The sequence below is a fragment of the Jaculus jaculus genome, chromosome 6 (assembly GCF_020740685.1).
Source record: "Jaculus jaculus isolate mJacJac1 chromosome 6, mJacJac1.mat.Y.cur, whole genome shotgun sequence".
Taxonomy (NCBI): Eukaryota; Metazoa; Chordata; class Mammalia; order Rodentia; family Dipodidae; genus Jaculus; species Jaculus jaculus.
In genome coordinates this window covers 93,694,429-93,718,903 of record NC_059107.1, presented here as the reverse complement: position 1 = coordinate 93,718,903, position 24,475 = coordinate 93,694,429, and the positions used below count along the sequence as shown (strand labels likewise).

The 24,475-nt window shown below is 45.4% G+C and overlaps 1 protein-coding gene across 4 annotated transcripts; it reads left to right on the top strand.

Moving 5' to 3' along the window:
* The first annotated feature begins 4,775 nt into the window (after nucleotides 1-4,775).
* Nucleotides 4,776-24,254, top strand: Csrnp2 (cysteine and serine rich nuclear protein 2). Of its 4 annotated transcripts, none has more exons than XM_045152931.1 (6): nucleotides 5,387-5,646; nucleotides 12,293-12,483; nucleotides 13,080-13,315; nucleotides 14,521-14,649; nucleotides 18,415-18,647; nucleotides 20,427-24,254. In XM_045152931.1, exons 3-6 carry the CDS (start codon nucleotides 13,165-13,167, stop codon nucleotides 21,348-21,350), a joined length of 1,437 nt encoding a protein of 478 aa, XP_045008866.1. In that variant the 5' UTR covers nucleotides 5,387-5,646; nucleotides 12,293-12,483; nucleotides 13,080-13,164; the 3' UTR covers nucleotides 21,351-24,254. The 4 variants fall into 4 exon arrangements, with proteins under 4 accessions (XP_045008865.1, XP_045008866.1, XP_045008863.1 ...); XM_045152928.1 differs by having other exon boundaries at nucleotides 5,389-5,646; nucleotides 14,521-14,780; nucleotides 18,351-18,647; XM_045152930.1 differs by lacking the exons at nucleotides 5,387-5,646; nucleotides 12,293-12,483 and adding an exon at nucleotides 4,776-4,891 and having other exon boundaries at nucleotides 14,521-14,780; nucleotides 18,351-18,647.
* The last annotated feature ends 221 nt before the right edge of the window (nucleotides 24,255-24,475 follow it).

Below are 24,475 nucleotides of genomic sequence, written 5' to 3'. Positions count from 1 at the left end.
CCTTTCTTTCCAACTAGTCCCTGCTCTATTTTGCTGTCATCATTTCCCCCCTCCTATTCTGCAGGTTTTGTACAGGTAGTGTCAACCATTTTGAGGTCATGAATGCAACATCCACTTTATGTTTGGAAGATAACATTCAAAAGTACTCCTCCCCTTCCTTTGCCTTTTAAAAAAAATATTTAGGAGAGAGAATGAATGTGCCAGGGCCTCCTGCCACTGCAAAGAAACTCCACACTCATGTGCCACTTTGTGCATCTGGCTTCATGTGGGTACCAAGGAATCAAACCCAAGCTGTCAGGTTGTTCAAACAACCTTTAACCACTGAGCCATCTCCCCAGCCCTTTGGCTTTTACATTCTTAACTTTTTTTTTTTTTTTAATCAAGAATTAAGGACCCTTCCATTGCGGAAAAGGTGGCGGAAACAATTAAGAGCCAAAGGAAGGTACCACCCCTTATACACAACTGTCCGGACAGAATTTGGCGTCAATATCCATGACCTCGCAGTGCCTAGCAATACCCACACAAGACCCTCATAATAAGAGAAAAAGATAACATCAAATTAAAAGAGATTAATGGAGAGAGGGAGGGGATATAACACAGAGCAGAGTTATGAAGGGGAAAAGTGGGGGAGGAGAGGGAAATACCATGGTTTGTTGTCTGTAAGTATAGAAGTTGTCAATAAATACATAAACACAAAGAAATCAGTAGCTTTCCTACATGCTAACAACAAACACAGAGGATGAAATCAGAGACTCACTCCCATTCACAATTGCATCAAAAAAAAAAAAAAAAAACAACCATAAAGTACCTTTGAGTAATACTAACCAAGGAAGTGAAGGATCTAAACAATGAAAACCTTAGAACACTAAGTGAGAAATTGCAGAAGACACTAGGAAATGGAAAAAAAATCGCTTGTTCTTGGATCAGAAGAATCAATATTGTGAAAATGGCAATCTTACCAAAAGCAATCTACACATTTAATGCAATCCCCATCAAAATTTCAATGGCATTCTTCACAGAAATAGAAAAAACAATCCAAAAATTAATTTGGAATCACAAAATACCTTGAAAATCTAAAACAATTTTGAGCAACAAAAATAAAGCTAGTGATATCACCATACATGATTTTAACTTATACTACAGAGCCATAGTAACAAAAACAGCATGGTACTGGCACAAAAGCCAACATATAGATCAATGGAACAGAATAGAGGACCCAGATATAAGTCAGGGTAGCTATAGCCACCTGATATTCAACAAAAATGCCAAAAATACTCATTGGAGAAAAGACAGCCTCTTCAGCAAATGGTGCAGGGAAAACTGGATATGTATCTGTGGAAGGATGAAAATATATCCTTCTCTCTCTCCATGCACAAGAATTAAGTCCAAATTGATTAAAGACCTTAACATCGGACCTGAAACTGAAACTGCTAGAGGAAAAAGTAGGGGAAACCCTTCAACATAATGGTTTTGGCAAAGACTTTCTGAATACAACCCCAATTGCTCAGGGAATAAAACCACAGATTAACAGCTGGGACCTCATGAATTTACAAAGATTTTGTACTGCAAAGGATACTGAATAAAGCAAAGAGCAACCTACAGAATGGGGAAAAAATCTTTGCCAGCTATACATCTGACAGAGGATTAATATCTAGAATATACAAAGTACTCAAAAAATTAAATAATAAGAAATCAAACAACCCAATTAAAAAATGGGCTATGGAACTAAATAGAGAGTTCTCAAAAGAAGAAACACAGATGGCATCTAAACATCTAAAAAAAAGTTCTACATCCATAGTCATCAGGGAAATGCAGATTAAAACTATGTTGAGATTCCATCTCACTCCTGTCAGATTGGCTACCATCATGAAAACAAATGACCATAAATGCTGGCAAGGATGTGGAAAAAGAGGAATCCTTCTACACTGTTGGTGGGAATGCAGTCTGGTCCAGCCATTGTGAAAATCAGTGTTGAGGTTCCTAAGACAGCTAAAAACAGATCTACCATATGACCCAGCTATAGCACTCCTAGGCATATATCCTAAGAACTCATCTCATTACCTTAGAGATACTTGCTCAATCATGTTTATTGCTCAATTCACAATAGGTGGGAAATGGAACCAGCCTAGATGTCCCTCAACTGATGAGTGAATAATGAATATATGGCACATCTACACAATGGAGTTCTACATAGCAGTAAAGAAAAATGAAGTTATGAAATTTGCAGGAAAATGGATGGATCTGGAAAGGATTATACTAAGTGAGGTAACCCAGGCCCAGAAAGCCAAACATTTCATGTTCTCTCTTATATGTGGATCCTAGCTACACATGATTGGACTTCTGTGTGAGTAGTGTAAGCTAGAAAGGAGATATAAAGGGAATAGAAAGGAAGGGGGAGGACTTAATAGGATGGTATTGTATATATGTAAGTAGAAGAATAGATTAATGGGGGTGAAAAGGCCTAAGTGAGGTCAGGGGAAGAGAATGAGTAAAGGAAAGATGGAGGGAGACTAATCAAAATCTAAGAGGATATAAATAAATCATATGGAAACCTACTTTTTTGGACAATGGAATACACAGGAGCCATAGATTGTTTCTAGAAATTTTTCAATGTCACGGATGGGATACCTTCCAGTGAGTTGTTGCCCAGAGAGGTCCCTGATGCCCCCAAAACATTACAGACCATTGCTGAGGCCCTTGGTTTTCCACCAGGAATAGATGGTAAAACCCTGTTACTGAAGACTCCACATACTTGGGCTGCAAGGCCACTGAGAAATCCTGCTGGAACTGAGCTGATAACTTCCATGTAGACCAGCTGACAGAAAGGTGAAAGAAGCCATTCTGCATGCAGTTCAACGGGAGAAAGAGAAATCACCAGTGTAGTTACTCAGCAGTGGATACTACAAGCCTTATAGTTGGCCAACCAGGCCAAATGAGCCAACGGGTGCAATAGTGGCACATCTGTCGTGGTGGAAACCAACTGCCCTCTAATTGGACTGGAGGCCTGCTCCATAGGAGGGAATACATCCCTGATACTGAAAACCTAAAACAAGGGTAGTGATGAGCCCTAGGGGTGTAACGTCTGTTGCTTTCTGGCTAAATATATATACTATGCTCACCAAACTGCCCAGTAAGCACTTCTCTTAATGTTCATACCCATATATTAATGCTACTCTCACTTTTGGTAGAGAACCTTCTCTTTTCAGATGGCAGTGACCTTGGGATGTCTCAGAAGGCATCATGGTGCTAAGAAGAAGTGACAGAGGAGAACTCAGCACTGAAATATCTCTATCACATCTTCCAAGGCTCAGGGTTTGTGGCAGAAGAGGTGGCAGAAAGAATGTAAGAGCCAAAGGAAGGGTAGGACTCCTTACAACGTGTCCCCCCAGACACAAAATGGCCTGGATATCTGTGACCTCACAGTACCTGACACTACCTACACAAGACCATCATTATAGGAAGAAAAGATCATGACATCCAAATAAAAGACTGAGAGAGGGAGGGGATATCATGGGGAGGGGAGTTTCAAAGGGGAAAGTGGGGGGAAGGAGATAATTACCATGGGATATTGCTTACAATCGTGGAAGTTGTTAATAGAAAATAAAAAGAATAATTTTTATTAAGATTACAATTAAAAACATTCTTCCTTGGCGGGCTGTGGTGGCACATGCCTTTAATCCCAGCACTCAGGAGGCAGAGGTAGGAGGATCGCTGTGAGTTCGAGGCCACCCTGAGACTACATAATGAATTCCAGGTCAGTCTGAGCTATAGTGAAACCCTACCTTGAAAAAAATAAAATGAAATTCCACCTCTAGGATGAGGAACAGGCACTAGGAATAAACATCAGACCAGAACCGCACACAGTGCTCTTCTCTGCTACATTAAACTGGTCATTTGCCTCCTTAAATCCATCTTTTCTCTAACAGAAAAGGTGACACTGTGATCAGAGTGGCTCATAGGATGGGGGTGCTGTGCTGCTCACTCTTGTCCTGGGTTTGTCCCTGAAGGGGAGCAGATGATGGACCCATCTGCTTGAGTGACATGGAAGCCTTGTTCTTTTAACTAGCTTGACTTATTTGAAAGCTTAGTTCCTCCCAGGCAATAATGTAAATTTCATAGTAAACAAACTCACTCTCTCTCTCTCTCTCCATATATATATATATATATATATGAATTTTATATGGGACAGAGAAATCAGCCCATCATAGAAACTAATAAGTCGACATTGCATTTTCTTTGTAACTTGGGCCGGCTGCCGAAAATCGTATTTGAGAAGGCATCCCCTTGAGCGAGGATTATGTCCTCGTGTTAGGACGTGTATCTTGGTGGGAGGAAAGAGGAAGCTTTAGAGGAGACTTCGTATGGTTCTTGAAGGTGCGCAGCGGTGGGTCGACTGCCTAAGGCTGTAGCCGCCCCAGCTCGCTTCCCGGGGTCGGGTGCGCTGCAGACCAGACAGCCTAGAAGCTCGCGTGCCGGCCGCCTGGGGCTTTGCCGCACTAGCTGCCTCGGACTCCCGGCATGCCGCTGGGCGTGGGACCCGGGCGTAGACTCCATTTCCCAGCAGCCCCCGGGGCGCGGCCAGGACGTGCCGGCGCCTATAAGAGCCGGAGCGCTGCGGCCGGAGCCTATTGTTAGCCGGAGCCGGGGCGGTTCTGGGCTTGTGCTGCTAGGAGTGCTGGAGTTGCTGGAGCCGCCCGCCCCCCGCCGCCTGACGGCCGGCCGGCCGGCCTGCCTGCCCACTCGCCCTGCGGCCCCGGGAGCTGCCCGACGTCGCCGCGGGGCCCGGGACGCGCTCGCTCCTCCCTCCTTCCCACCCGGGCTGGGGCGGGGGCGGCACCGACCATCACGGGAGGAGGCTGCTGCTGCTGCCGCCGCCGCCGCGGCGGGGCCGGTAATGGGCCTGGGGTGCGGGGCGGAGGGTGCCGCCTCGTCCTTTCTCGGGCGGCTGCGGAGGAGTGGTGAAGCGCTGAGCCATGCGGATGGAGGGGTCAGACCGGAGGGAGGCTCGCCCGGGAGCGGGCGGGGGGCGGGGAGCTGGGGCGCCGCCGAGGAGGCTCGGGAGCGGGCGAGGGGCGGGAGCGAGGGGCGCCGGGGACCCGGGCCTGGGCTGCGGGGCCAGCTGGAGGGAGACGGGCTCGGGGGAGACGGATGGGCGGCTTAAAGCCGGCCGGATTGCGGGAGCGGGTTGAGTTCCGAATGATGTGGGATGGAGAGAAGTGAAGGAAGGGGGAGGCGGCGGGGCGGGGGGAATAGAGGAAAATGTAGGAGGAGTGGTTGGGAATTTGTGAGTAGCAGGCAGGGAAGAATGAAGGCTGGATGAGGACTGCAGATGACTGGAATGAGCGGGAAGGGTAGCAGAAGTCAGAAATGGGTTGGGGAACTGAAGGGGTCGGTCATTGGTGTTCGTTTAAAGGGAACTGGTAACTTGGCATGTCTCTTCAGCGCCCGTTCCTGATTCTCCCATTTTTTTCCGACGTTGTGTGTGAAAATGAAAGCACCACTTGCCCCGGTTGCTGGTTTGATCTTTCTCAGGTCCGAACAGGCAACCTACTGCCATCCAACCCTTTCAAGCGCTGTGGTCTTGATGCATCCTTGTAGAAGGGTCCAGTGGCAGTGTGACACACAAGCCGTTCTTCAGTATGAGAGGTTAGAAGTTATCCCCAAGAGACACATTGAAACCCCCTCCCCTTGTCCTACCGTTTTTCAATTCGTGGTAAATCCATGGTCGGTTCAGGTTTTTCTTTACTGGCTTTGAATCGTGCAGCTCTCCGAAGCCGGGGTTTGGTATGTGCCAGAGTTAATGCAGCATCATGGTCCTGTTCGTCTCCCACAAAGATCTTGTGTCCTCCCTAGAAGGTAGTTTAGGCATGGGAGGCCAAATTCTAACCTTGTGTTAGTGAATGGGTAAAAACTGGACGATGGAAGGGGTTTTCTTTACCTAGCTTAAACAGCGTTTTGTTTGAGTGCCTCATACCTTCATGATCCTGGTAATCATGGATCAGGGATGCGTGGATCCATGAAATTTTGTAGTATTTCAGAATCAACCGCAGCATCTTGGAGGAGAAAATAAAGCAGGCCATCTTACTCCGGTTTATGATTTCACATAGCAGCAAGCCTTTTTTTAACTCAGCCATAGCTGGTAACCTTGACAATCTTAAAAGAGGTTTTTGGTTCCTTAACCAGAAGGTTGAGTTCCAGTTGAGTAGAAAGGCTTCCTACTGTGACATGCACCTTGTCTTATTATTTTGGACTCATTAAAAAAAAAAAAAAAGCGGCTTACATTACCTAAACTTCACAAATGCAATCTACTTTCACAGAATTTTTTCCTGGGCTCTCTCTTTTGCTATTCTCATACATATTGTGGTTTGGGGCTTGTTTTGGTGGTTATAATGGAAGTCTTTATAGACCTGAGAAAAGCTTAGATCTAGCATTGAGATGTACATGCTGGTTTTATTTGAGGCTAGTCTTCTGCATACTGTAGTTCTGAACTATGTTCATGTGCCTTTGGGGAATGTTCAGAAAGTGGCAACTGACCTTTCATTCCACTGGCATTTAAGAGCTGTTAGAGGGATGCATTGTCCAAAAGCATTGTTGTTTGAGTTGGTCATTTTGACAACTGTCAATTTTGCCCTACATTTATAAAGGCTTACCTTGATTATTTCTCTAGTGTTTAAGTCTTGGAGTATAACTTACAAATGTACTTCTTTCTTTTCTTTTTCTTTCTTTCTTTCTTTCTTTTTTTTTTTTTTTTGGTGTGGGGGGGAATTGGGGATTGAAACAGTTTCATGTAGCCTACTAGACTGGACTTAAACAATTTCCATGGTAGCTAAGGTTGATCTTAAATTCTTTCACCTCCCAAGTGCTGGGATTGACTGGGTCATGCCCAATTTAAAGTGTATCTCTTGAATACAAGCATTGATCCTCTACCAATAATTAAAGAAAAAGTTGGGCTGGAGAGATGGCTTAGCGGTTAAGCGCTTGCCTATGAAGCCTAAGGACCCCGGTTCGAGGCTCGGTTCCCCAGATCCCACGGTAGCCAGATGCACAAGGGGGCGCAGGCGTCTGGAGTTGGTTTGCAGAGGCTGGAAGCCCTGGCGCGCCCATTCTCTCTCTCTCCCTCTACCTGTCTTTCTCTCTGTGTCTGTCGCTCTCAAATAAATAAATAAAAAGTTTAAAAAGAAAAAAAAGAAAAAGTTATGGAAGGTGGAAATGACTTATTTCTAGTTTTGGATTGAAAGATTAATTTGGCAAATTAGAAAATAATGAATCTGGCTGGGCATGGTGGCACATGTCTTTAATCCCAGCACTTGGGAGGCAGAGGTAGGAGAATCACTGTAAGTTTCAGGCCAGCCTGGAACTACAGAGTGAGATCCAGGTTAGCCTGGGCTAGAGTGAGACCCTACCTCAGGGGGAAAAAAAAAAGAAAATACAGAATCTGTTATAGTTGTTACTGATGCAAAGAATAATTTATTGGGGCTGGAGAGGTGGCTTAGCAGTAAGGTGTTTGCTTGTGAAGCCAAAGGACCCAGGTTCGATTCCCCAGGACCCACATAAGCCAGATAGATGCACAAGGGTCACATGCATCAGGAGTTCATTTGCAAGGGCTACAGGCCCTGGCATGCCCATTCTCTCTTTGTCTCCTCTCTGCTTGCAAATAAATAAGTAAATAAAAACGAAAAATTATTTTAAAAATAAATAACTTCTTGAGAACCCTATGGAAGTAGGAGTAAGTGAGGGGCTTGTCCCAAAAGCATGAGGACTGAGTTTGAACCAGTACCTGTGTATAGCCAGGTGTGGTAGCAAGTGCTGTAATCCCATTGTTTGTTTGTTTTTTTTTAATTTTTTTTTTTTAAAATTTATTTATTTGAGAGCGACAGGCACAGAGAGAAAGACAGATAGAGGGAGATAGAGAATGGGCGTGCCAGGGCTTCCAGCCTCTGCAAACGAACTCCAGACGCGTGCGCCCCCTTGTGCATCTGGCTAACGTGGGACCTGGGGAACCAAGCCTCGAACCGGGGTCCTTAGGCTTCACAGGCAAGCGCTTAACCGCTAAGCCATCTCTCCAGCCCTCTAATCCCATTGTTGAAGTAGAGAGAGAAGGGTCCCTGGAGTTCATTGGTCAGCTAGTCTAGTGGGTGAGCTCCAGGCCAATAAGAAACTGTCATGGGCTGGAGAGATGGCTTAGCGGTTAAGCGCTTGCCTGTGAAGCCTAAGGACCCTGGTTCGAGGCTCGATTCCCCAGGACCCACGTTAGCCAGGTGTACAAGAGGGTGCACGCATCTGGAATTCGTCTGCGGTGGCTGGAAGCCCTGGCCTGCCCATTCTCTCTCTTTCTACCTCTTTCTCTGTCTGTCGCTCTCAAATAAATAAATAAATAAGTAAATAAATAAATAAAAAAGAAACTCTGTCACAAAAAGAAATGTATGTCGTACCTGAGGAATAACCCCTGATACTCAACACTCAAGTATACACATGTGCTTGTGTACCTGTACATATGTGCCCATAGATATGTGAACATACACATTCATGTGCACACACACAATGTGCAAAAAAAATGTGGAGGTCTGGTATGGTTAAACACCTGTTATGCCAGCTCATGGGAAGCAAAGCAGGAGGATTGCTGAAAGCTGCAGTGTAGCCTAGGCTGTGTAACTAAATTTTTGTTGTTGTTGGTTTTCGAGGTAGGCTTTTACTCTAGCTCAGGCTGACCTGCAATTCACTATGTAGTCTCAGGGTGGTCTCAAACTCATGGCGATCCTCCGGCCTCTGCCTCCTGAGTGCTGGAATTAAAGGTATGCGCCACCATGTCAAGCTTTAAAATTTTTTTAAATACAATTTTAGGGCTGGAGAGATGGCTCAGCAATTAAGGTGTTTGCCTGCAAAGCCTAGAGACCTGTGTTTGATTCTCCAGGACCCTCGTAAAGCCAGATGCACAAGGTGGCACATGCGTCTGGCGTTCACTTGTAGTGGAGGCCCTGGTGTACCCTTTCTCTTCTGTCTCTCAAATAAATAAAAATTTAAGTTAAAATTTTTTTTTTTTTAGGTAGAGTTTCACTCTAGCCCAGGCTGACCTGGAATTCACTCTGTATTCTCAAGGTGGCCTCCTCCTACCTCTGCCTCCCTAGTGCTGGGATTAAAGTCATGTGCCACCATGCCTAGCCAAAAATAAAATTTTAGGTAATGGAATTAATTTTACAGAAAGTGATTCTAACAGACCCAGTTTGAGGTGAAGAGAGCTATGATGGTAGTTTCCCTGAGAATTTTCCAGAGAAACGCAAAAGAGAGGGGGACTTTTTCCAGAGTACCATCTAAGTTAATGAAATTTTTTTTTGTGTTTTTTGTTTTGTTTTTTGTTTTTTGTTTTTCTAGGTAGGGTCTCACTCTAGCCCAGGCTGACCTGGAATTCACTGTGTAGTCTCAGGGTGGCATTGAACTCTCCATGATCCTCCTACCTCTGCTTCCCGAATGCTGGGATTAAAGATATGTGCCACCACACTAGGCTAGTTTTTTGTTTGTTTTTATGGTGCTAAGAAGTGAAGCCAAGACCTCATTCATATTAGGCAAGCAGTATATTACTGAGCTACACCCTCAGATCTTTAAAGGAATAGAATATAAATCAGTGTACACATACTTTAATGGACTAGATCGTAAGAGTCAGCAAACACATTATTTACAGATAGATTTTGATTATTCTCTGACAGCTTAAGGAAGTTATTTTTGCTTAAGTTTTACAGCTTTTTTTTCTTCCTCTTCTTTTCCATCTTACCTCTATCATTGCCCAGAAACCACTATTCTAGAAGTAGAAGTGAGGAAGACGTAGAAAAGGAGGAGCAAGTGCTTTAACTTCTAAGCCATCTCTCCAGCCCTGAAATATTATTTTTAAAAAACAAAAATGAGCTGGGTGTGGTGGCCTTCCCCCACTCAGCACTTGGGAGACAGAGGTAGGAGGATCGCTGTGAATTCAAGGCCACCCAGAGACTACAGAGTGAATTCCAGGTCAGCCTGGGTAGAGTGAGACCCTACCTTGGGAGGAAAAAAAAAGAAAGAGAGAGAGAGGACATTAGAACAAGCAGCTAGCAGTCCCTGCTACATTCAGCGTGTACAAGTGACATGATGCCATTAAGAACAGCTAGGTTGAGACCGTGGAGTTTTAGCAGTAAAGGTGGCTTTGAACCAGACCCAAGCTCACGTGAGATTTAAAGGGAAATAGTCAAATGGTAATCCACACTACCGGAAGCAAAGGTCACATTTGCTTCCACTCATAAATCCCTGATTGCTTCCAGGCTGAGGAGAAGCTGCTTTTCCAGTAGTAGTAACTAGAGCTCAGTTAAAACTGAAAGGAAGGCTGGGCGTGGTGGCACACGCCTTTAATCCCAGCATTCAGGAGACAGAGGCAGGAGGATCATCATGAGTTCAAGGGCACCCTGAGAATACATAGTGAATTCCTGGTCAGCCTGGGCTAGGGTGAGACCTTACCTCAAAAATAAATAAATAAAAACCCTTCCTGATGTCCTTTTTAGTTTTTCAAGGTATGGTTTCAACATAGCCTAGGCTGACCTGGAATTCACTATGTAGTCTCAGGCTGGCCTCAAACTCACAGCAATCCTACCTCTGCCTCCCAAGTGCTGGGATTAAAAGACATGCGCCACCACACCCAACATCTGCTGTCCATTTTTATCATGTCCAAGAAGGTGACCTCTGATCCAGCAACCTGACCATCACAACTGATACTTTGGGGCTCATTAGAAAATGCATGTATATGGGGCTGGACAGATGGGTTAGCAGTTAAGGCATTTGCCTGTAAAGCTGTATTATCCCAATTCGATTCTCCAGAACCCACATAAACCAGATGCACAAGGGGGTGCACGCGTCTGGAGTTTGTCTGCAATGGCTGGAGGCCCTCGTGCACCCATTCTCTCTCTCTCCCTTTCTCCTTTCTCTGTCAAATAAGTAAAAATAAAATATTTTTAAAATGCATGTATATATATTTTGAGGCAGGGTCTTACTCTAGGCTGACCTTGAACTCAGGGCTTCTGAGTATTGGGATTATAGGTATGAGCCACCACTCCCAGTTCTTTAAATAAACCATGGCTCTGGGAATAGCATTATCCATCCATGTAGGGTACCTTCATTCATTCTCTTATTATTATTATTGTTACTGTTATATATAGTTTTCAAGATAGGGTCTCAAACCTCTGCCTCCTCAGCTCTGGGATTAAAGGCCTGTGCCACCACACCCAGAATCTTATTTTTTTAATTATAATTTTATGTAATTTGCAAAGTGATAGGTTTCCATATGACTTTCATATCTCCTAAGGAAAATTTATAATTCTTAGCAAGTATTTTTTTTTCCCCTTCTTGGCCAAATTTATTTGAGGAATGTGTTTGTCTGTGATCTCTGATAGCTGAGGTTTTAGGTATATCTTGTGACTTGAATGCAGACTTTTTTTTTTTTTTTTTTTTTGAGGTAGGGTCTCAGTCTAGCCCAGGTGACTTGGAATTCATTATTGTAGTCTCAGGGGGGGCCTCATACTCTTGGTGATCCTCCTACTTCTGCCTCCTGATTGCTAGGATTAAAGGCGTGCACCACCACACCCAGCTATGAGTATAGACTTTTTATGTGCTCCGATTAGGTCGACTGGGAAATCTCTGAGGCACTTACTAGGTCTGATTGACCTTGTAGAGCCTAAATTGCTTCTAGAAGACATCCTCCAGCAGACCCACTTTGTAGGAGATGTCTCGCCACCACAGTATATTCTGGGTAGCTGCCCTGCACTTCTGGGCAGTGCTGCATAATTAGCAAGTAATGAGCTCATAGTCTGGGGAGCTTCTGGCATGACTGAGGCAAAACAGGTGAGCTGTCGTGCCACTCACATGTGGCTTCCGCTCCGACAGCACTTCTCCAGAGCAGAGTCCAAAGAGAAGCAGAAAGACTTGTGCTCGGGAACTGAACCCTAAGACTCCATTATTGTGTGACAGCGTGCTGAACCCCTGCTTGTCATATTGATGCAACCAGAATAGATTGTCATATCTTTTGCTGTTTGTTTTTTCCTCTTGGTTTCTCTTTAGAGGGTAGAGAATGTGAAGCTATGTTGTTTTCTTTACACAGAGGATGACGATAGACCAGTGTAAGTTTGGGAAAGATTCTGGTTCTGGTTTGCTTGTGGTGCTGGGGATCAAACCCAGGGCCTCAGGCATGTCAGGCAAGCTCTCTGCCACTGAACTACACCCGCAGCCCCAGTTTCTGTGTTGTGACGCCAGTGCAGATTCTAATCTTGGGTCCTTTCTTTAGCACTAACTAGTATGAAAATGCCCTTTCTGGGAGCCTGGCGAGCCACTCTACCCTTGTGAAGATCTGGGTCAAGGGTTTTCCTGACTGCCAGTGTCCTTCAAAATTGAGAGCCTGAAGCAGAATTTCCCAAAGCATGTTCCAGGGATTATCTGCCCCCGGATATACTTTGGAAGCAGTGCTTTCATAATCAGGTTTGTGAAATTCTGCATTGTGTTTTCTCCCAGCCTTCATCATGCTCATTAGTATATTTAAAGCCTCTTAAGAGGTTCTGCCATGAGCAGTTTTTGAAACTATTTTGACACAGCAGTTCTATTTCTATGCAAAAGCTATTAATATCCATGGAACTAGTGTATTTAAGATACACATTTGGGGAAATGCCAGGCTATATTATCACTAGGAAAAATTATTGGTATAGCTTTGGTTTAGGCAGAGCCTAATGCTGCCTTTGATTTCATTTCTCTCCCTCTGGTTCCTTGGAGAACTCTCCTATGTGATCAGGAAAGCCAGTGTCATCCTGGGCTAGTGAATCCTTAGCCTACCTGGGTTGGAACCTGAGGCCTTCCCTGAACCCAGAAGACACTGCCTAACTCAGCTCATTACTTTAAGAGTGCCTGTGGCTGGAGGGGCTGGGCGGAAGCACAAAGAGAACACTGGCCTGTGTCAAGTTACCTGATGTTGAGAAGTCAGGCACTTTGCTTTCTTCCTCCACTTAGAGAGCTGTGTGTGTAGACTTGGGTGGGATCTATCTTAAGGACAAGAGTGCCAACTCCTCTTTTCTTTTGGGCAGAATCCTAATGCACCTGGCTAGCTGGTGGTGAGCAGGAGCTTTGGGGCCATTGTGGTTGGCTCCCCAAGGAAAGCTTTTGAAGCCAATGGATGCGTTCACGGGCTCGAGTCTCAAGAGGAAGTTTGATGATGTGGATGTGGGCTCATCAGTTTCCAACTCAGATGATGAGATCTCCAGCAGTGACAGTGCTGACAGCTGCGACAGCCTCAATCCTCCTACAACTGCCAGCTTCACACGTGAGTGAGCTGCTGCTCCTGCCTGCCTGCCCCCATGTCCCTAAACATGGAGCCCTTGCAACTTGAGACGCCTGTCTGTTCAGCTTGGGGATTTGCTCTTTTTTTTTTTTTTTTTCCTTAAGAGAGGGAGAGGGAATGGGTGTACCAGGGCTTCCAGTCACTGCAGTCTAACTCCAGACACATGTGCAACCTTGCGCGCTTGTGTCACCTTGTGCATCTGGCTTACGTGGGACCTGGAGAGTTGAACATGGGTCCTTCGGCTTCATAAACATGTGCCTTAACCACTAAATCATCTCTCCAGCCCTTGCTTTTTTCTTCTTTTTGAGGTAGAGTCTCACAGACCAGGCTGACCTGGAATTCACTATGTAATCTCCAGCTGGGCTAGAGCTCACAGTGATCCTCTTCCCTCTGCCTCCCAAGTGCCAGGATGAAAGGCGTGCACCTCTGCGCCCGGCTAAAGGAGATATTTTAATGGCACGGCCGCCATGCCTGGCCCCAAGCTTATAATTGTGTTAGACTGCATTCATAGCTGTCCTGGGATGTATGTAGACTATGAGTTCAGTTTGCCTGTGAGGGTTATTCTTGGGCTAAATCTAGCCCCTTCTTGTTTTTGTAAATAAAATCTTAGTGGAGCACAGTCATACCCCTTGTTTGATTGCTTGCATGCTATTGCAGCAGACATGAGTAGTTGCGACAGAGACTTCATGGCCTAAAATACTGATTACTATGCTTTTTAAGGAACACATTTGTCATCCTCTGTGGTAGATCACTGTCTAATAGAATTTTTTATTATGATAGAAATGTTTCCCAGCTGCCTGTCCAGTGGTAGCCATTAGCCATGTGTGGCTCTTGAAATGTGGTTGGGTAGCTGAGGAGCTGAATTTTTTTAATTTAATTAGCTTAAATTGCCTCACGTGACAGTTTTCTTTTCTACTTAAAGAACACCTAGCAGTCCCCTTCCCAGTGTTGTCTAAAAATAAATTTCATGGTCATTTATTTTGATGAAGTCAGTCTGGAGGCAGTGGTATGTGCCAATTGAGGCTCAAGGCCCCTTCCAGTTGTGCATTTAAGACTTGAAAATATTAGAAAGTTCTGTAGGCACACAGCATGTTTGGAAAAGGGTCGTTAGGGGTGCAGGTGAAAGAGAGAGGGTGAAGGCCCTAAGCAGGCCATCTGGGTTAATGGCCCCTCTCTGCCCCCTTCAGCCACATCCATCCTGAAGCGGCAGAAGCAGCCTCGGAGGAAGAGCGTGCGCTTCGACCAGGTGACCGTATACTACTTTGCCCGGCGCCAGGGTTTTACCAGTGTGCCCAGCCAAGGCGGCAGCTCTCTAGGTATGGCTCAGCACCATAACTCTGTGCGCAGCTACACGCTTTGTGAGTTTGCACAAGAGCAAGAGGTGAACCATCGTGAGATCCTTCGTGAGCACCTGAAGGAGGAGAAACTCCATGCCAAGAAAATGAAGGTGCTTATGGGTTATGGGATTGCTTCTTCCATGGCAGAGACAGGAACTGGGGCAGAGGATGTAGGCTGACCAGAGATCTCACTCATTTCTGTGAGAGCTCTCAGCCTTTCACCTGTTTTCTTTTTATTTTTTTTCCCCCTTTAGTAGGGTCTCTCTTTAGCCCAGGCTGACCTGGAATTCACTGTGCAGTTGCAGGGTGGCCTAGAACTCATTGCGATCCTACCTCTGCCTCCCAAGTGCTGGGATCAAAGGTGTGTGACACCACGCCTGGTTTGACTACTTACACCTGTTTTCTAACTACAGTGACATTCAGTCTTCCCTTTCTTCTGAGGAATTCAGTCCCTGACCCTGTCACCTTCCTGCTGCTCTAGTAACAGCTGGGCAAATACACTCTTCTTGTCAGTAGCAGTGAAGGCCTTCTGCCCTTTCTCTAGAAAACTACTCCTCCACCCCCTGCTAAATCTAGTAGAGACATGATCTATCCAAAGAGTATAGCAGCCTGCCTGGGGCCTGCCTTGTAGGGAATTCTAGGGACAAAGCCATGCAAACCGAAGACTGAGATTCAGGATTTCTACTTACTACCAGGGTACTTGCTGAACACCTGCGATGTTGGTGGCAGTGGATGGCAAGAGAAAACCTGTGCTTCACCTATCCAGGACTTTCCCCATGTTTAGCACTCTGTAAAGGTGACAGTATCATAAATGTATTTAGTCGGGCTGGAGAAATGGCTTAGCAGTTAAGCGCTTGCCTGTGAAGCCTAAGGACAAGGATTTGAGGCTCTATTCCCCAGAACCCATGTTAGCCAGCTGCACAAGGGGCCACACACATCTGGAGTTTGTTTGCAGTGGCTGGAGGCCCTGGTGCACCCATTCTCTCTCTCTCTCTGCCTTTCTCTCTCTATTGCTCTCAAATTAATTTTTAAATTAATGAAAAAAGTTTAAAAAATGTATTTAGCTGGGTGTGGTGGCACATGCCTTTAATCCTAGCACTTGGGAGACAGAGGTAGGAGAATCTCAGTGAATTGCAGGTCAGCCTGACCTACAGTGAAACCCTACCTCGAAAAACAAAACAAAAAAACCCTCAGTTTCCTGCCTTCAATCCCACCCAAAGGCTGTATTACAAGCATGTGTCACCATGCCCAATCTTTCCCCAAAAATACCCAGTTGTCCCAATACTATTTAATGAGTAGAAGATGTTTCACTAATTTGAAACGCCACTGGATCATGATATTCAATTCTCTTACCTGCATACCTCTGATCTCTCCTGGGAGAGTGCTGGGAGGTCAGAGGCAATCCAAATCCAAAGAAAGGCACTTGGTTGCCCACCTGGTACAAAGGTAAAGACTGGAGAGCCCCACTCACCCAGTCCCCCCAAACAATGGGGTGGAAGCACGCTACTGCTTTAGTGTGTTGCGTCATCTCTCCTGGGAGCTGTTTAGTTGATCCTTCCCCCCACACTACTCTGGTTGCCTGACAAAAACAAACCAAAGAGTCCAGTCACTTGCTTTCAGCCTGCTAGCAGCTTCCAGAGCCCCAGGGACGGAGGCCTCATTTTCTTTACTTAGGTTCTCTAGTAAGTTTGCAGAGCTCATTCAGCCGCAGGTTATCCCTGTCCTTCCACACAGATTCCCTTTTCTGATTCCCTGTACTGGTGCAGAAAACCCAGATTCCTGCCCATAGATACCTCACAGTACGCTGCCCTGCATCCTCATGGAGGTTTTCTTCAAGCCAGATGAGGGTTAGGGAAGGTGAAACAGTGGAAAGAGTGCTTGCCTGGCATGCATGAGGCCCTGAGTTCAGTCCTCATCCCTGCCCCCACAAAAATACAAAAAACAAACAAAAGAAAAACAGAATAGCTGGACATGGTGTCACACACCTTTAATCCCAGCACTCGGGAGGCAGAGGTAGGAGGATCACTGTGAGTTTGAGGCCACCCTGAGACTACATAGTGAATTTCAGTTCAGCCTGAACTAAAGTGAGAGCCTATCTTGAAAAGCCAAAAAAGAAAAAAAAACAACCCAGAATAGAATGACATATTTCTTCTGGACCCTGAGATTGAGGGCTTTTTTGGTTTGGTTGGTTTTTGGCTTTTCAAGGTAGGGTCTCACTCTATCACTCTAGCCCAGGCTCTCCTGGAACTCATTCTGTAGTCCCAGGCTGGCCTTGAACACACAGTGATCCTTCTACTTCTGCCTCCTGAGTGCTGGGACTAAAGGCAAGTGCCACCATACCCAGCCATAGGTAGCATGATAGTTGTTGATTACTTGCTTTTATTACTCTTTTTTCTTTTCAAATTTACTTTATTTATTTGAGACAGAGAAAGATACCAGGGCTTCCTGTCACTGCAAATAAACTCCCGACACATATGCAACTTTATGCATGTGACTTTAAATGAGTACTGGGGAATCAAACCCAGGCTGTCAGGTTTTGCAAGCAAGGCTTTAACTGCTGAGCCATCTCGCTAGCCCTATTATTTTTTTTTTCTAACTGTTGAGATTCAGGTTTGTTGACAAAGACCTGGTAGGCTGGTATACTATATTTTAATGTACTCTTTCTCTAATGGTAGTCTTTGGTTCTCCAACATATAAATTGAAAGATGTTTATAAGGCCATCTGTGTAGTTTAGCTGTACCATTTAGCCATTGATAGAACTTCTTTGTTAAGTGAGCAAGTGAGTTAAGTTTACGGAACATGTCTAGAAATGGAGGAAATGTTTGTGGATATGCCAAAGTGTACATGTGAAGAAAAGGACCTTAGGTGACGTCTTTGCCGTCCATCTTGTTTGAGACAGGTACTCTGTATATCAGGCTAGCTGGCCTGTGAGTTTCCAGGGATTCTCCCATCTCCACCTCCCATCACTGGAGATGTGATGGGATCATAGACACATGCTACTACACTGGGCTTGATGTGGATTTTGAGGGTCCAAACTCAGGTGTTCATGCTCACACAGCAAGGGTTTTACCCACTGAGCAATCAGTCTCCCCAGCCCTAAGAGAGGCTTCAAAACATTTTTTTAAAGCCGGGCGTGGTGGCGCACGCCTTTAATCCTAGAACTCGGGAGGCAGAGGTAGGTGGATCACCATGAATTCAAGGCCACCCTGAGACTACATAGTGACTTCCAGGTCAGCTTTGACTAGAGCAAGACCCTACCTCAAATAAAAAAAAAAATTTTCTTAGACTGGATCTTGTTTGATTGGTGCTGAGAGCCTCAGCCTCAGCCCTGGCCTCCTGATAGCTGGGATTACAGGTGTGTTACCACAGGATTTTGAGGAACTTGAACCCACTCAGGTTGTCTCTTGTGTTGATAGGATGATGCTGGAGCTGCATAAAATCTCTCTCCTCCTGCTCTGGTTTTATTGTCTCGACCCGTGCTGTCCAGTATGGTAAACCAGTAATCAGGCGCATACATTTAAAATTTAGTCATTTTCGCGGTCCTAGTGCTGTGCTGCCTGCGGGACAGCGCTTCTCTTCGCATCACTGCAGCAGCGCAGCCCAGTGCTGCTGTGGTGCTCTCTGTGAAGAGGCCCGTGTTGCCCAGTGCGCCAAGGTTGACCTTTCCTGTGTCTTGGCAGCTGACCAAGAATGGGACAGTGGAGTCAGTGGAGGCTGATGGCCTGACACTGGATGACGTTTCAGATGAAGATATTGACGTGGAAAATGTGGAGGTGGATGATTACTTCTTCCTTCAACCCCTGCCTACCAAACGGCGACGAGCCCTACTAAGGGCTTCTGGGGTCCACCGCATTGACGCCGAAGAGAAGCAGGAGCTTAGAGCCATCCGCCTGTCTCGGGAAGAGTGTGGCTGTGACTGTCGACTGTACTGTGACCCAGAAGCATGTGCCTGTAGCCAGGCTGGGATTAAATGCCAGGTCAGTCCTAGTTGGCCTGAGAAGGGGGTGGCGTGGCATGGGTACCAGTGCAGATGGAAGGCTGCCTGCCCATCCAGGGATGGAGGACCAATGGCTATGAACATAACCTAGCTTCCAACACCCCTCAGCCAACGAAGAAAACAAGCATGACAGGACCCTTGGCTGTAGAAGTTCCATTAGTTTTTGTGTGTTTCCTAGTGCAGAGATATAGCAAGGGGATCATTTAATAAGTGTTCCTTAATACTGACCTTGAGATAAAAGGAAGCAGAGCAGTGAGGTAGCCTGTGGATTCTGTAATTGTGTAAGAATCACAATGGCTTTGAGATCCTGTACTTCAACTTCAGGATCAGACCTGGGCTAGCAGAACTTAAATCTTTCGGTTCCTCAAAGAAAGTTATCCCTTTGTTGGCCTTCTGACAGGGACCATTTGAAAGGTACATCTCAGTTGGACATGGTCACTCATTCCTTTAATCCCAGCACTCAGAGGCTATGGTAGGAGGATCTCTGAGTTTGAGGTTAGCCTGGGCTAGAGTGAGACCCTGCCTTAAAAAAAAAAAAAAAAGTACCCAGGCGTGGTGGCGCATGCCTTTAATCCCAGCATTCGGGAGGCAGAGGTAGGAGGATCGCTGTGAATTTGAGGCCACCCTGAGACTACAGAGTGAATTCCAGGTCAGCCTGGGCTTAGAGTGAGACCCTACCTCAAGGAAAAAAAAAAAACCAGTGCACTTCATTGGATCAGTGGAGCCTATCTACCATCAGTATTATCCCAGAGATTGAAGTCCATGTAGAACCTGGACATGGAGGGTGTGGATGCTGGGTCTTTGAGGTTGAACTTTCCCTAACCTTGTCTTGTTTTTAGTTACTAACAATGCGCTGTAGTCAGTCTGGCCAGATAACTCTTTCCAAACGAGCTTCATGATGAATCAGTCTATTATTCACAGACCTAAGAACAGTCCCAAGATGGAACGAGAGGAGAGAGTTTGTCATTTTCTGAGGCAAAGTCTCATGTCTTGATCTCAGAACTTGCTATGTAACCAAGGATGACCTTGAACTTTTAATCTTCCTGCTTCTTTCTACCTCCCAAGTATTGAGATTACAGTTGTGTACCATCACATCCAGCTCTGGCAGGGAAGATTTCTGTAAGTTGAAATAGGAAAACATTTTGTAAAGATTTGTGGTTTTTTTTTCCTTCCATTTACATTTTCTTTTTTGGATATTAAGGGGAGATGTGGAGGTAAAAAAGCATCTCCTTTCCAGATACCCCTAGGTATAATGTTAATTATCTTGGTAACTGCTTCAGAACTAATCAGCCCTTAGGGAAAATGCAGCTAGCTTGAACAGCTGGCCATTGTTTGAACCTTCATTCTAGCACCTTAGCAAGCTGAGAGGCACCTTCACTAGTTTCCAGAATGTATCATTTTCAAGGAGCAAGATCCTCCCCTCACTCCCTATGCCTGTCACTGCAGAAGGCACGGGCTTTTGCTCAGGCTTTGCTTGTCTCAGTAAAGGAGGGAGTTCTGGAAGCTGCTCTGAGATATCTGCATTCACAGAGGAAGCTCTAGTCTTGCTAACTGAGAGTCTTTGATGGGATTTTTGTCTGACAGCCCAGGGGAGAGAAGAAATGACTCTCTTGAGGTCACACCACTAATTCATGGTCTGATAAACACTGTAGTGCGGAATCTCAAATCCCTGCTGCCTTTCTTTGCCAGCTTATGTCACCTTGTCCACTGTTAAATCTGTAGGACTTATCTTGCTTTAAACCTTCTGTGCCTCCTGCAGGTGGACCGCATGTCCTTTCCTTGTGGCTGCTCCAGGGATGGCTGTGGGAACATGGCTGGGCGAATTGAGTTTAACCCAATTCGTGTGCGGACTCATTACCTCCACACTATCATGAAGCTGGAGTTAGAGAGCAAGCGGCAGGTGAGTCGTCCGGCAGCCCCTGAGGATGAGCCCTCGCCCGCTGCTAGCTGCAGCCTGCCAGGAGCCCCAAGCTCTGAGACCCAGGACTTCCAGGAGTTCATTGCCGAGAACGAGACGGCAGTGATGCACCTGCAGAGCGCGGAGGAACTGGAGCGGCTCCAGGCAGAGGACGACTCCAGCGGCTCGAGCGCCAGCCTGGACTCCAGCATGGAGAGCCTGGGCGTGTGCATCCTGGAGGAGCCTCTGGCTGTTCCCGAAGAGCTGTGCCCAGGCCTTGCCGCCCCCATTCTCATCCAGGCTCAGCTGCCCCCAGGCTCCTCTGTCCTGTGTTTTGCTGAGAACTCTGACCACCCATCAGCCTCACCAGTGAGCAGCCCATCCTACTTGAACAGCGGGCCCCTGGTCTATTACCAAGTAGAGCAGAGGCCAGTCTTGGCAGTGAAAGGAGAGCCTGGTACAGAAGAAGGCGCGGCCTCTTTCCCCAAGGAGAAGGATCTCGGTGTCTTCTCCCTCCCTGTTACCTCACTGGTGGCTTGCAGCCCCTCAGACCCGGCAGACCTCTGTAAGACAGAGGTGGGGAAAACGCCCACTCTTGATGCACTATTGCCCGATGATTGTAGCCCTGAGGAGCCTGAGAGTGAAGACTTCCAGCCCTCTTGGTCCCCCTCTAGCCTCCCCTTCCGAACGGACAATGAAGAGGGCTGTGGAGCACAAAAGAGCTCCCAGCAGCGTGAGGAGCGGACCCCTGAAGAGGCTGCCCTAGAACTCCCTCTGGCAGTGTGACCCAGGGTGCAGTTCCTATCTCCGACTCATTCTCTACTTACTATCTAACACCATGTCAAAGGAAGACTGCTGCTCCCAGATTATTTTATTGGGGTCTTTGAGAAATGGGTGGGAAAAGATTGTTTGTACATGTATTTTTTAAAAGGAAAACTAGTACCAAGACCAGCCCTAGCTTGATCTGGAGTTAATTTTCTGGGAGGCTGTGCACAGTGCCCAATACTGAGCTTATGGGCCATCAGAACCAAGCTCTAGAGTCACACAGGAGGAGCTAGGTAACTCAAGCAGCTATTCTTCATACACAGGGACCAGAACCCAAGAATCTGAACAGCATGGCAAAGCCCTTTCCTGAGCTCCACAAGCTCATTTCTCTTGAGTGGTCTTAATACCCGTCTTGGTGTATCATAGCCCACTGTTGGAAAGATCACCTAGCTGAATTAGAGAGGAGTGGGTGGAAGGGTCTCTTCTGTACAAAACCTGCAGGGTTTCTAAAATTTTAATCTGCCTTCCTGTGGCCCCTTATTTGGTAAATGCGTTAATATTTGACACGATTAGTGTTTCCTGACCAGCTCCCCACACTGGGGAGTCCTGGTCTGTAACTTGAAGTCTTTTCTTTCATTATGTTCTTAGGTACTAGAGTTAAATCTATACATCTTTTCCTCCATCTTTTTTCCTTTGAAGAAAAAGCTGGGTTGGCTGGGGATTATGCTACAAAGATCCTGAGACTTCTGCAATGTCAGGCAGTGCATACCCATCTCACTGGCCAGCGTGAGCATTAACTGTCCAGAGGATGCCATAGGAACAGGAACAGGCTGCTGTCTGGAGAGAGAAGTCTGTCTGTCATGCTTGCTTGTTTTCCCTCCTGTGTGGGAAATCAGCTTTAAATGGAATAGATGTGGCAATCTAAGGTCACTGATGAGTTTTGGGGGTTTTTGTTTTGTTTTGTTTTTCTATACCTACCTTCATAGTCCTTAGATACACACTTACAAGAGTACTATTGTAACTCAACCCCACAAGTTAAAAATGTTTATTGGACCCTTTCATCTTGGTGATTTATGAAAACTGGAAACCAAACCAATTCTTTACTGCCACATAAAACTCCCAGGTTCCAAAGATTCAAGATCCGATAATAACCTTTGAAACGTACAGAATGGGATTCAAGTTTAGTTCTTACCTCTTTCAGTAGTTCCTGTTCCTCTTATGTCATTAATGATCCAAGATCTGCTCCACTGATTTCTTTAACTTGGTAAAGTTATCTTTGCCTCTGTTTGAAAATGGAAGCACTGGGGGCTGGAGAGATGGCTTAGCAGTTAAAAGTGCTTGCAAGCCGGGCGTGGTGGCGCACGCCTTTAATCCCAGCACTCGGGAGGCAGAGGTAGGAGGATTGCCGTGAGTTCAAGGCCACCCTGAGACTACAGTTTATTCCAGGTCAGCCTGGACCACAGTGAGACCCTACCTCGAAAAACCAAAATAAATAAATAAATAAATAAATAAATAAATAAAATAAAAGTGCTTGCTTGTAAATGGAAGCACTAGGGGGCAAACACAGTTTTTCTTATCATCTTTTATACTGCACTTCTGGTATTACTAACCAGAATTATTATCATTATTATTATCATCATTATTTTTGGTTTCTTGAAACAGAATCTCAATATGTAATCCTGACTGGTGTCGAGCTCATTGGGTGGATCAGGTTGGCCTCAAAACTTGTGGCAATCCTCCTACCTCTGCTTCCTGGATGCTAGGAATTTTATTTCTTCCTGGGTAACAGGTATCTTAAAGCAAACTTCATGTTATGACAGCAACATTTCACTTGTGAAATCTAAATTCTGAGCCTGGTGGGCCCTGTACTTAACTCAGATACAGGTTTTAACCCATTCTGCCTTTCCTGATATATTTTTTAAATACTTTATTTATTTTATTTGAGAGAGAGGACGAGGCAGAGACACATAGAATGGGCGTGCCAAGAGCTTCCAATCACTACAAACTCCAGATGTATGCGCCTCCTTGTGCATCTGGCTTACATGGGTCCTAGGGAATCACACCTGGGTCCTTAGGCTTTACAGGCAAGCACCTTAACCGCTAAGCCATCTATCTCTCCAGCCCTCCTGATTAGTTTGGTTTCGTGTTAGAAGAAAATTCTTATTGAAGTTCATAGGCCCTTATCTCTTCCCATTCCCTCACAAAAAGTTATCTTCAGTACCCAAGGGCTAGATAACTTTCCAAACCAATAGAGTACACCCTTACTCCACTAAAACTCTCAAACTCAGAATTGAAACTTAACTGGGAATTCAGTTGTGGAGAGAAGAATCTTTCTGAAAGTTTATAGGAAGAGAGGGGGTTCTGCACATTCCATCCTTACAAAAGCCCCAGCTTAATTCAGGCTGAGGAATCTAGTTCTCATAAGAAACCCATTAGCCCCTGGAATCAAGTGAACTTAAATTTGTAATTATTATGCTTATTGCCAACTGCAAGATATTTGATATTTCCACAAAATTCCAGTTTCTTAATCTAAATCCATTTCTTTCATTAGTTCCACAATTCTGATTTGAATGCATCTCAAACTTCTGAATGCTAAATATGAACATTAGCATTGACTAATGTGAAGCAAAGGGCCTTTTATATAGCCTAGTCCATCTCATCTCTGGTGCTACTTGAGTTGGACAAATTCTAGCTCACAGTTGCTAGGAAGGTTAGTCCCACTCACTCTAGGTTGGTAAGAAATGACTCATTACCACAACTTCATTTTCAGTTTCCTTTCTCACTGTACACAGGTAGTATTCTCACTGTGAATCCAAAGCTTGTCTGGTTCTCTGAAAACTTTTTCTCTTTAGGTTCTTTAAATTGTGATCATGCTGTATTTAAAAAGAATATTTAAATGTAATATTAAAGAAATATTCAAAGCTGGTGTATTACTCTTTATCTTTGGCTGTGATTAGTAACTTGTTAGAGAAAGGATGCTTCTCTAGCTGTGCATATAAAACTAATTAGGTCAGTTAGGGACTATTAACAATAGCTATTTCATGAGAGAAGTGGAGACTACTCTGTTGGGAGCACCAAGAGCCTGTCTCGCCTAGATACCCTTACGGCCTGATCGGCTGAAGCCGACTCTGCGTCTGCCCTCTTCC

Bases quoted from the DNA above. Each gene is read 5' to 3' on its own strand.
- Csrnp2 (XM_045152930.1), top strand. From the start codon at position 13,165: ATGGATGCGTTCACGGGCTCGAGTCTCAAGAGGAAGTTTGATGATGTG. The intron at 13,316-14,520 runs GTGAGTGAGCTG...TGCCCCCTTCAG, and splicing joins TACAACTGCCAGCTTCACAC to CCACATCCATCCTGAAGCGG. The intron at 18,648-20,426 runs GTCAGTCCTAGT...TGCCTCCTGCAG, and splicing joins AGGCTGGGATTAAATGCCAG to GTGGACCGCATGTCCTTTCC.